General features: G+C 40.5%; 1 protein-coding gene across 1 annotated transcript in view; it reads left to right on the forward strand.

Moving 5' to 3' along the window:
• Positions 1-13,398, forward strand: part of nkd (naked cuticle) — a 41,551-nt gene that overhangs the window by 23,317 nt on the left and 4,836 nt on the right. The window contains exon 2 of the mRNA XM_032435237.2: positions 11,677-12,188. Coding sequence (XP_032291128.1) covers positions 11,677-12,188 — 512 coding nt within the window. The remainder of the gene's footprint in view (positions 1-11,676; positions 12,189-13,398) is intronic.

The following is a 13,398-nucleotide window of genomic DNA, read 5'->3' on the forward strand; positions in this document are numbered from 1 at the left end:
TAAGTACAGGGTATACGGGCTTACACATGTATAAAACACGATCTCTTCGTCGGCACTCGAGTGCAACGTGGCATGGAGCTGGCATTGGGAACGGCTGTGTGAGGCTTGGCTGCCTCTTGGCTACTGGTTTTGCCGACAAGCCACAAAAAAACTTTACTCGCCAAACAGTAGCCCCGTTGTCAGAGCCCCAAATCCCCATGCCCGCTCCCGCTCCCGTTCCCGTGCCCGTTCCCATCCTGATCCACTGCCTGCACACATGTGTGTGTACAGCTTGTCGCATGTGTGCCCCGGGTCTGACTCCAAAGTTTTGTACGTAAATCTCGGGGCTTTTTAAATACGTGCTACGTGCAGCGAGTGCGACTGGAGAACATGGGGAACGTGCTGCGTGTTGAGTATTTGTTAAAAAAAAAAAAATAAAAGGCAGAGAGAAAAAAAAAATAAAATAAAAATTTTTGCCAAGAAGTTGCCGACGCGTCGTCGGTTGACTTTGTCATATGAAAAGTAAACAAACGGCAGGCAAAAGGCTACAAAATCGGCCCAGCCGTCAAGAGAGGGAAAGGGAGAGAGAGAGAAGGAGAGAAAGAGAGAGGGAGAGAGAAACAATTTGAAGTGATATGCAGTGGCGTAGTTTGAGTTAGGTAAAGTTAGGATTGAGGCAAAAGCTCTTGCTGTGTCTGAAACAGAAAATATGAAGTATACGCCCCTTGAATCCACATGAGGTTGGGGGCAGCAAATATGCGTTATGTGCAACCCATTGCAACAAATAAATAATAACTAAATATTGAAAAGTAAAACACTTTCCTTACTGCAGCTTCTAAAATTAAACATTTAAGCTATTTGCATTCTGTGCTTTAATACGATTGAATTGTTTAATAGAATATCGAATATTCTCTTCAAGTGCTTAGCAGCAAAATTTTAATATAAATAAAGTTTCTCATAGAAAAGTAAAAGTTCTATAAATTGAGATTTTTTATGAATCAAATTTACTCTCAAAGCGTTCAAATGTTCGACTGATTACTGTACATGCTTTTAGGCAAGTTTTTTCATTCAATCTTTTAGCTTCTATAGAATCTCAAATCCCTTCAATTCCGCTATTTGCTGCCGCCACTGCATTGCTGACTTTGTCACATAGTTTCTCAGACAAACTTCATATTAACTCCTTGTGAGAAGCCAACACGTAACTTCTCAAGCTTCTACTTAACGCAACCCCAGCTCCTCAAAGCCCCTCTAGGCCACATCCATATATATGCCGGGCACAGTCGAAAAACAGTTAATTACAGGCAAGTAGCTTACTGAAAAATGGCGACAATGGAGCCGGAGCAATAAAACTATTTTATGGCCAAAGTTTTTGGCCCGCCAGTGCAGAAGTTTATTTAATAAAAGTTTCGGGCGAGAGTGCTTTAAGAAATCAAATATGTGTAGAGACAGGGAGGTGTAATAAATGCAATCAGCTTATGCAAATCTTGTTGATTTTTTAAAATAATGAAAGGGGCGTGTCCCCAGCCCGCAGCCATCGCATGAATAATAAACGTGCCAACCGATTGCAACTGCTCCGACTGCTAATGTAATTGCAATTCGAGCCAAACATAAAAACACGCTCAAGACAAAGCCCAACACAAGCAAATGCGAAAGGACAATGCCAGGAGATTGCGCATATTTTCATAAAATATTTAGCCAAATGGTCGCCAGGTTTTGTTTTCGGCTCGCAGACATTCGGATTGAATGGCCAAAAATATAATTTGACGCAGTTTGCGCAAAAACATTCGGCTCGCTTTTGTAGCATTTGCTTGTGTGCTTGAGGTAATTGCGCAAACAAATCTCCGACTATGAAAGAGGGCGCAAATTGGGGAAACTGCGTCCACTCAAGTGCCGCTTGCAAAGTAACAACACGAATAACAACAATAAATCGGAAATTTATATAAATTAGAAATTGAATACAAGTAAATTAATTTCTTGAGAAAATAACACACAAAGTAATTTTTGGCTTTGGAGCCTGTTAAGTTCGAAATTTTTCGAATGGCTGCCAAATGTGTTAGACAGCTGAAAATACCCTATTTACAAGCAGGTCTAACTTACTAGCAATTGTATTAAAATATTTCCTTTAAATGTCTAGGATATAGTAAAAAATTTGACTTATTCAACCTAACTAGTTTATATCCTTAGGATAGGAGGAGTCTTTATAATTGACATGTAACTTGTAGAAATGTATAAACAAATTTGGTTGGTAGAAGGCGACATAGGGTATTCCCTAGTCGATCACTCTCGACTAGAGCATTCTTCATTTCATTTTATTAATGAAAGTTATTAATAGAATGTATTTACTAAGAATTAAAATGAAATGCAAACACTTGTTTATATCAAACACACGATTCCCAAACAAAGCATTCGTCGAATTGCGAATTGATTGAGGCAGACAGAGAGCGAGAGAGGGAGAGATATATATAGATAGAGAGAGAGAGAGAGAGAGAGAGGCAGAGAGTGGGATAGCCAGCATGCACTTGAGCTGCATTTCAGCTGACAGCAAACAACAACAACAACAATAACGAGGGAAAACAAGAAAACTGAATGAACTGTCTGCGTGGGCAATTCAGTTGTTGTTTGTTGTTGTTGTTGTTGTTGTTGTTGCCCCTCTCTTTGGCAAATGAATGAGCAATTTATGCGTGTGACGCATTTCTGCTCTCAAAGTCAAAGCCGAAAAGTAAAAACAAAAACAACAACAAAAACAAATTATAAATCTTCAAAGCATTCTTGGCCAAAACAGTTGGGTTGTTTTGGTTTTCTTTTTTTATTTTGGCAAAAATAGGAAGACAGCTAACTTAAAGAGGAAGCTGCTCGCTCGGATATAGTGTGCGGGGGGAGGGGTGAAGGACGGGCGGGCAGGCCTTAGCCAAGTAGTTGGCAGATAAAAGCCGCTATAAAAACTGTCAAATAAACATCAAAGCGGATGCGCAACGCTTGACATGCTAAAATATGCTTTATAGTCATGCGTAGCTGTGTGGGTAATCTCTGCGTATGTGTGTTTGTGTGTGTGACTCTGTGGGAGAGGGTGGGAGGGTGGTGGGGCATGTTAATGGTCGTCGGGTGACAGTCGTCGGGAGGTGCCTACAGTAGCGGGGCGGGGGGTCGGCTGTAATGTGCCATGTTTATATGTGGGGCGTTGCCAATGCTAAAGTAATAGCACATGCCATAACATAACACAAAACATTGATGGCTGCGAATGATAAAGAGACTGAGTTGGCCCAGTCCCCGCAGCACTCGAGCCAGAGGCGTACCGCAACAGGGATGGGGGCAGCCACACAGTGCGGGCAGGGTGTTAGTTAATTAAAGTCAAGCATTTTACATGCAGACGCTGTCAAATTTCGAAAAAATATTAAATTAAATCAAAAATATATAAGAATTTTCCCATACGAGCCTATTAAAATAATATTTAATTACAATACAATATAAATAATAAAATGTATATAATGTATTCTTAAGGTGCCTAGCTTAATGCTTTTACACATGCACATGTATTTGTTGCTCTGCTGCTACGAAATGCTTGTCACATCGTGTCAAAATGAATTTCAATTTCACACTTCCACTTGACAAAACAAAACCCACCGCTGCCCCATCAATCCCTCTGACAACGCGCTGCTGGCCGCGACATTTGCTCTAGGGACTGGCGGGAGGGCGTGATGGCGCGCCCACGCGGCTGTTCGTCTCCCAGTTGCCGCCCAGCAGCCAACTTCTCCGCCTACTCGCTGTGCTCCTACTCCTCCCGCATTTGGCAGCTCCTTTGGCACATTAGAAAACGTGACAAAAATTTCATATTGATGTCTTCTTTTTTTTTTTTTTTTGGTTTTTATTCCCTTTTTTTTGTGCTTTTTTGATGATGCTGCTAAAGGCAATACATAAAATTTTCACACACAGCTACAAAAAGAAAAAAAAAAGAAGAGAGGGCGAAAAAATGTGTGAATTAGGCGCAAAAGTTGAAAGCAGCGAATAATTCTGTTGTAGATACTCGTATATTTTATTATAGCGTACCGAATGCTTTTGAAGTGTCGGCAAGAATGCGTGGGCAGGGCACCTACACACACACACAGACAGGCACATAAGAGGGTCTGTGGGTGGGTATTCACATTAAGTATATGTATATGGATCGCAAAAACAATTTTGGAGTGCATATGTCACAGCGACAGCTCCCGACGTCTGCGGAATGCAACAAACGACACGCTTCAAGCTCATAATTTGTAGGGTCTTCGTTTTTTTTTTTTTTATGGCGAGACTGGGCAGATATTACCTTTTACTCTCCCACTGCCTCACCTTCTAGCTTGTATGCGATACGAGCGCATTGTGCGTTACATTTTGTACACTTCTTTTCTGAACTGAATTATTCATACAAATTTGTATCTTTTATCGCTGGGCGGCAGCTATGGCATTGCAGGTGGCCATAAAGAGCTGCGGAAAGATGCGAGCATATTTGTAATAATAGCAGAGCATAAAATTCGAGATATTTTGTCGCGCGCTGCTGGCTCAAATTTCAGTTGCGGCTTTGGCTTAACTTTCTGCGTCTCCCTCACTCTCGACCTCCCTCTCTCTCTCTCTCTCTCTGTTTAGGCAGACTCTTTTTACATGGCCATAAAAGGGCCAACAGACAACAACAATAAAAACAACACAATAATTTACGTAAATGCCTAGGCATACGTTTAACTATATGAATATATATGTATGCATACTTGTATGTACATATATGAAAATTTATGATATGTACTCGTATATGTATCTATTTCGAGGTTCATGCGACAGGTTGTCATTGTAGGCGCCCGTATACAGACTGGTGCCGTTAAAGAAAGTGTTGATTATCATTTAGAAAATATAAAAAGTGCCATTAATTAATTTAGGTTAGTTCGCTAAGGCTATGAAAAGAAATGCATGGACAATCGCATATGTATTCATGTTGTATCCCACGTCTGGGAGCAAATGGTTCAGTAAATATATGAACTTCTTAAAAGAGAGCTGTTAATAAAGTTAATTAATGAAAAACTGTATAAACTATATTATATATAAATTTCATAAAAATAAAAACAATATATGCCTACATAATTTAAATTGGGTTTCGGCCAACAAAGATATGTCAAGTATTTAATATTAATTACCGGCAGCCAGTCTGTAATGGATTAATTTGTACTAAATGTGCTGTTGACTGTTTGATTAATCTACCCTCGCAAGCATCTTTACGCAGACTCAGACAAACAATATGCTTACATTCATTTCTACATATCTTATCAAGAGTCTCTTGGCTGTCTCTGTCGCCGTTGTCTGTCTAAGTTGTTGTTGCTGGAAATTGTTACTGATATAAAGTACATGCATATTTACACAATTCGTCGCAGCTTCTACGCTTTAGCAATCAAATTACAAAAGCAGCAACAACAGCGCAAAAACTGGAACATTGTTTGATTGACATTTGATTGACAAAATGCCTGACGAACTGATAAAATGCCAAGCGCAAGCGGCCAAATGGCGCCAAGCAAAAATAAAAAACAGCAAATAACAACAAAAATTTGCCTACGATAGAAAATTAACGCCTTTTATTTAATATGACCGACAGCAACAGCAGCAGCAGCAGCAGCAGCGACTGCCCCCAACAACAAAATCTGCCCGTTGGCTTTAATATGGCGCGGCAAAAGCCAACCACAACAACAATTACAACAACCTTCACTCATTATGCCGCTCATTCATTTTTATTGTTGTTGTTGCTGTTGTGGCAAGTTTAAGCGCGCTGTTTGTACTTAATTTCCGTTTGTGTGTAGCCGCAACAAACTTTGGCGCAAAACTTAAATAAACCGCAGCAGGAGAGGCCCCAAAAGCCGCCTTCCAATCAGCCCAGCCCAGCCCAGCCCAGCACAAGCACGCACAATACTCAAATACACACACTCAGATACAAAATGCAATGATACAGCAAGAATAATTGAAAATCTCATCGATACATTGAACCGTGCATACACTTACTAAACGATTCTTAAATATGTGGAACGGGTGAAAAATTTAACAATTTGCTAAGCAATCATTTTGGCTAATTGGTATAAAACTGGTTAAGAAGAAAGTTACAATGAATTTTCTTACAATAGCTCGTAATTAGTTCAAGTGAGATTTGGTTAATTGCAAGCCCAATGCTAAAATTTAGCGACCTTTTGTAAGTTGTGTGTCGATAACTAAAACAACAGATACACACACACACACACATGCACAGATATGTACATATATCTGTGTATATGTATCTATAGGTAGTTTGTACATTTTATATGGCCAGCAAACCCGTTTCGGAACACGTTGTGCGGCAAGATGAAGGCCTCCATAAGCGACACGCGCTGAGCCCAAACAGAGCTCAGCTCTTGGCTTGTAGAAGAGTGCCGAGAGAGAGAGGGGAAGAGGGGGAGGGCGAGTAGAGGAGATTGTTGGCTAGGGATTGTATACTATATCATATAAAAGGCACGCTCGATCTGGCCGACGACGACGACGACGACATTGTTGATGTCGGCATTTGTTTCACTTGATTTGTAACATTAACATTAAAGCAAAGTTTTCAAAATGCCGACAGACGACGTCGGCGACTACGAAGCGGCGTCGCTTTCAATCTTGGCTAAAATGCAACCGACCCCCAACCACAACAACAGCAACAACAACAACAACTGCAAATCGCTCACATATTTAATGGTACCCTTGGGGAAACGCCAACATCGGCGCACGGATGACGTCGCCGTGAACTTCATGCGCTGATAAGAACTGAGACGCCAGCGATGAGGAGGCGACTGCGACGGCGACTGCGATGTCGACTTCATCGTGTAACTGTTTTCCCATCGATTATCGGCGTTTAATTAAACCTGCCCCATTCCACGGCGCAGCGATAATTGCTACTGGTATTTAGCAAGCGTTTCCGATAGCGCACCGTAACAAAAACAACAAACAGAGAGGAAGAGAGAGGTAGATGGGGGGAAGGGGGGGCATTAAAATATGGTAACAAAAAATTGAGGCAGATTTCTTTGGCTGATAGTGAACTATTTTTTGTGCGCCTTTTGATTTTTGCCGGCCTTTGCGCCGTCACCAGCCACGATAAGTGCCTTGCCAAATTGTGGTTGTAAATTATCAAGAGCCCCAAAAGAAAAAAAAAAAAAAAAACAAAACAAAAAAACGAAAAAAATAATAATAAAGGAAACACTTGATTCGAGTTTATTGTGTGCCGGCTGCAGCAACAAAAAAAAGCCTAAAAGGGGGCTAAAGCGCTATCAAAGTCTATAGGTTGTTAGCCATTAAGTGATCGGACAGTGATCGGCCAGTGATCAGCAAAAGAACAAGCCGCAATTATAATAGAATGCAATTAAAACATTGCATTAGTCATGCATAGGCGATTGCCTGATCTGTCTAGCAAGTTTGAGTTGACTTTTCACAAACAAGACATATTTATTTTATTAATATACTTTTACTTGTTCTTAAAATGCTACCTTTTGCTCGCAATAAGCGAGCTGCATTGTTGGGTAACGCACAGTAAAAACTTGAATAAGCTAAGGTATAGCAGAGAAAAGCATAAATAGTTGTCAATACATCATACTAATTTCATTCCCTCAAACTCACTTAAAGGTGTTTCAGTGTTGGGTAACTAACTCAAAAGATTGTTAGCAGCTTACTTTTCAAACAGTGTTGCGTTGACAAGGTTGAATAATGTTAGGTAAAGCCCCAAGCTGTCTGTTAACTAATGCTATTACAAGAACTGTATTTTTCTGACTTCTTGAACCATTTAGAAATTTACATCACTTTTATCGGCATTTGTGAGTTTTACATGGTACTTAAACTATAGTATCATATTTCCCAGGCATTAAGTGTTTAACGTTTGATTAGTTAATGCCGTTTTAGATATACATTTTAATTAACTCGATTTAGTAGCCATATAAATAAGTCTTAAATATTTTTAAACGATGGGATTGCAACGCTTGAATGTAATGCCACCTGTTCTGCATACGACTTTATATTGGATTTCATGTTAATTTTTTGTTTTATTACAGCGATTTATAATATTTAAGTTCGAGCATTTAACAAATTATGCGCATTTTTGATTTGCACTATAAAAGCCAAAGGCAAACGCCCAAAACCCACTCACACATGCCAATTAATTATGCAAATCCTCTGACCACATTGAAAACTAATCTACAGCATCTGAATTGTTTTTTTTTCTTCTCTTTTTTTTTTGTTTTTCACTCTCGATAAGAAAATATGTTAATGAGAATTTATGAGCACACAGTGCCTAAACGTACCCAAAAATGCTTTGCAGTTTCACTTCTCCCCGCCGCCTCCCTCTCTCCCCCCCTCTTTCTGTGTGTGTGTGTGGTATGCCTTTAATTGAGTCGAGCGCTGAGGCACATTACTCATACGCCACGTACGCCGCAAACAACTTTTTGATAGATAAGCCCCGAGCCGTGACGTTCATTTATCATACGAAATTCATGAGGCTGCTGCGTCAAATTTCAACACAGACCTCGCTGACCTCTCAGGTACGCCTGTCCAAAACTTCACATAGATATACTTATATACCCCACGGTCTATTAGGCAATGTGCGTGTTGTGGTCATCTAATGGACTCGAGTCGAACGTCCAGAGTGGTCCCAGGCCCGTTCCGGCTGCTCATTTTCATTTGCTGGCTTTTCAGCATTTGCGTAATGTATAAATTCAATTCAATTATACATATATCAGATATACATGGGCTTTATGGTTCACTTTGTAACATTAAGCTAAAATGTACAAGAAACCCAGGCTAATCGTCTTCTTTGGTAGGTAAACCAAGAGCTCTTAAGTCTTGAAAGAATACCAACTTCTGAAAACCTCATTTGCTGGCAGATGAAGTTTCAAGTTATATAGAGTATTTGTAATTTCACATGACGCCTGTTGCCGCTCCAATTGATTTTGCGCCTGTAAGTACATACGATATGTATCTTTCAGAGTGGCTTAGGCCAAAGTTAATTTGCAAGGCGGCATGTTTCATATCAGACGCCGAAATGCTTTCAAGATGACTCAACAACAACATGTTTCTTGTGCTAGTTGTTGTTTTTGTTGTTGTTGTTATACGTTGGTCGAACCACTTGAGAGAAAAACATGTTCTTTTTGGTTTATCTTGGCGCCACGATCGTCGGCACCGGGCGCGGTATTTGCTCAAAAAACACAAAAGGCGATAATTAAACGCAAAACAAAGCTGGCCGAGAACAGACACTGAGAGACCCAAAGGCAGAAACGGAGGCCGAACGCGAAGACGAAGGCGAAGACTCGCACGGCAAGCACATCAACTGGTCGGCCTTTAATTAGAAAAGGTGTAGAGCCCAACAAAAGCACACACACGCACACAGCTCGAGCCAAAGTTGCCTTTTTTGGGCGCGCAAAGTGCATAAAAAATGACGACAGCTAATGAATGTCGGACGGAATCTGAATCCGACTCCGATGTTGGCTTGGCGACTCCGTGAAGCCGCGACTCTGCTGCCAGCTGCTCGCCAGCAATTTATTAGACAGATGATGTGCCAACAAGGCAAAGTTTTCAAAAAACGAAAAAAAAAATTAATAATAATAATAAAAACCAAAAAAGACATAAACTAAAGATAAACTTCATAATTGTGTCTGTGTGGCCAAGAAAAACAAAAGTTGTTCTTGTTGTTGCAGTTGCTGTGGCTGTGGCTCTAGCCGTATCTCGCATGTAAGTGTTAATGAAGTTAAGTGTTTCTGACGCGAACGACCAACAGCAACAAAAAACAACAAAAACAACAATTAATGAGAAGTCGCATACCAGACAAAAATAACAACAAAAAAAAAAAACAAAAAGCTACGACGAGGGCGAAACGCACAAAAATGTTCGGGCCACATGATTAAGATCAACAATAGCACAAAAAAAAAATAATAATACGAAAAAAAAAATAAAAGAAATAAAACCACAGAGAAGAGCACAGCGCATGGGCCAAAGACCAGCAAGTATCTTGCGGATAGCTCAAGGCAAACTAACTACAAGTTGCTGTCGGCTGCCAAGTGAAACTTAAGTCCAAGTTAATTGAAAGCTGACAGATTTCCTCGAAAAAGGCAGTATCTGACAGAATAAAAGGGCACTTGATTAAATGTGAATTTTAAATGGCCAACACTTCATGAATAATTGGTATAAACTATCTGAAAGATACTGCAAAAGTAATACAAAATAATGTTATCTCTCACCTTTGTATTTAGGCAGAGTATTTTATCATTGGTTATTGGGAAAAGGTTTTTGATAATTGTCGATTAATTGGATAATTAGATCAGATACAAGTCCTGCACTTATTGGTGTATGGATAAAGCTTTGTCTTAACCAAGTAAAGTCTTCTGCTTGAAATCTTATTTAGTAGCCAAAGTTTTCCAAAGCTCGTATACGTATCGTGGCACTCCACATTTACTTATTTTCAATTTATTATAAATTGATTTTAATTCAATAGATTTTTACTCTGCATATTTAGAGTAGATTTTCTTTATTTAATTAACGCGGCTTAAGGATGGTTTCTTGGTTGAAGATTTGAATGCGTGTTTCTATTAACGAACGTCTTGCTGCTTAGCTAAGAACCAAAGTGCATTTCATAATTAGAGCCAGATAGCCCAGAATTCCATATTTTACACATAAACAAAATCAGGTCAGCAGGTGATTCGGTAAACAATGGAATCCACTTTTCGAGTCGAGCTCACTGCACCAACAATAGTTTGCCGAGCAACAACTCATTTTCTCCGGCACTTTGGCTAATTGTCTTCAATTGTCGTCGACTCTCGGCTGGGAAATAACAAAGCATCTAGCTGGGACTCGTCTGCATAATGCTTATGCAATTAAAAATCATGTCCTGCCGCAGAGCCCGCACTCGAAAGAGTGAAATGAGAAAATGGGTCAGCTTTGCGGGCGCGCGGCGAGAACTGGCAATTTGTGTTCCACTTAATTAATTAAAAGGAGTAGAAGCGAGGCAGGGCAGAGGTAAAAATAAAGCAGAACCCAAGCGTAGACAGCGAAGAGCAGGATAAGCGCGACTCAAGTTTTTTTTTGCTGCGGCTTACGCGGCGTATGAGTAATGAAATGGGCAACACTTTTGTCGGGCCCGAGACCAGGGACTTTTGTGGGCCGCGTCATTCTGGATATTGCTTTAGACTTTTCAATAAAAAACCAAATACTTTTCGGACGACGCCGGCGACGGCGGCAACTTCTACTGAGCTGACGACGTCATTAATTAGGAATTCTCTCGGCGCAGTCGCCTTTCAAGTGTTTGTCTGGCTGCTGCGCCTGGTCGCCATCGTTTTGTGTTGGCGTTGAGGCATAAAAGTTTCTTAGTTGTTATTTTTATTTTTTTAATGCGTTTTTGTGCAAATTGCAAATAAATGGCTAGCAGCCGCCGCCACAGTGGCAGCCGCAGCCGCAGACAAAGTCAAAGGCAAAATGTGCCGCCAAAAGAAAAATGCCCAACTGCCAAGCAGGGAGGGGCTACGGGACTGGGGCACAGCTTAGTTATACAGTCAAGAGAGTGGGTGAGGGGGGACTTTAGATAAGCAACAACAATGTGCAACTGTTGGATGCGACGTCAATTTCATGCCACTTTGCATTTTAATTAAAATGTATCTATATCTGGTTCTCAACGTCTCTCTCCCTTTCTATGCTTCTCGCCCACAGTTCAAGAATGCACCACAGACTCAGAGGAGCTAATGTATCATCAGGTGCGCGCCTCATCCTCGTGCAGTGCGCCGCCAGATTTGTTGCTGGTCAGCGAACGTGACAATAATATACAACTGAGAACGCCCGTGGTTAATATAATCACAACGCCTCCCGGCAATGCATCTGGCGCGGCCGCAGCCAAACAGCAGCAGCACCAACAGCAGCAGCAGCAACAGCATCTGCCACTCCAGCAGCAGCAGCAGCAGCAGCAGCATCATCATCATCATGTGACCCGACATCAGCAGCAGCAGCAGCTGCAGCAGGACATGAGCAGCAGCGGCAGCCACAGCAAACACTTGCGCATCAGCAGCAGCTCCAATGGCAAGCATGGCAAATATGTAAATATGCCACAGCAGCCCGAGGAGGATGTGGTAGATGCGGCAGCGGCCATGCCTATGCCACATGCAACGCATCCGCAATATTCGCGACATTTGCATCATCACAGCAAGGAGGAGCGCATCCGTCTGGAGGTGAGTTCATAGATTGCCTGATTGAATCAAATTGTGTTTAAATTTCGAGCTCTTAAATAAAATACCAAATACCAATTTAATTCGCTAATACTAAATCAGATTTAATATAAAGCGTGTTCTATAGAACATTAAAGAAATTGAAAAAGGTTTTGATATTGATTTGAATATTATTGAAAATGAGTTAATTAGATTCTTGTAGACATTGAGTTTCCCATAAAATAAATTGATTCATGTTTGTTTATGAAACTCACTCACGTCCAATAAAACAATCAATTTTATGAGTCAGTCATAAATTGCAAGCTGAAATTGGTTCCAATTACAAATGCTAATTATTAAATATAAAGTTTATTTGTTTATAATATATGCGCACATTTTACAGCATTTGCAGCTTGTTGGTTCTGCAATTGAATTTCTGATTTGTTAAACAAATTGCTTAGTTGTTTTTGTTTTTGTTTCTTTTTTTTTTTTTTTTTTTTTTTGGTGATTGCCAGGCTCTATATTATTTAAATTATGTTTGGTTTTACATTTTCAATTGACCCCCAACCAGGTGCAAATGTGGTTTGTGTGCTTGAATTGCGCTTCAGTTCTTTTGCTGCTGCTGGTCAAGTTTAATCAACTGGATGTTGTTGTTGTTCTTGTTCTTGTTTTTGGTTTGTTTGTTGTTGCTGCCGTTGCCATATTTCATGACCCACTGGGCAGCAGCACATAAACTCAACTTTTAAATGTGCTTTTAATTAAAATTTCAATGGTTTGCGATACAAAAACCGACAACAACAACAACAACAACAACAGCAAAGGCAGCTAAACATTTGCTTTGGGGGAAAATGTTTAATTAACACAATGTAGCCGGCAATTTTCAATTACCACCCACTGTAAGAGACATTCGCCTGTCTGCAGGCCAAAAAAATATCAAAACATTAAAATTCAATAAAACCCATTAAAAGCGCAGAAAATACAACAACAAACCAACCAAAAAAGAAAACAAAAACACAGCAAGAAAACTCGCTGCGAAAGCACTTAAAGGCAATTAAAAATCTTCAAGCCAAGTAGCTAGAAATTATATTTATTTCTCGCTCTCGCACGAGCGCGACTCCTGCTCTGTTTCAAGTGGGCGGGAATGGGGTGGGTGCAGTGCGGAAGTGTGGCTGGTTGTCGCTGCCGGCACTTTATCAATGGCCAAAAGTGTGAGGAGCAGGGAGGGCGGCGCTAC

The sequence above is a fragment of the Drosophila virilis genome, chromosome 3, assembly GCF_030788295.1.
Source record: "Drosophila virilis strain 15010-1051.87 chromosome 3, Dvir_AGI_RSII-ME, whole genome shotgun sequence".
Lineage (NCBI taxonomy): Eukaryota > Metazoa > Arthropoda > Insecta > Diptera > Drosophilidae > Drosophila > Drosophila virilis.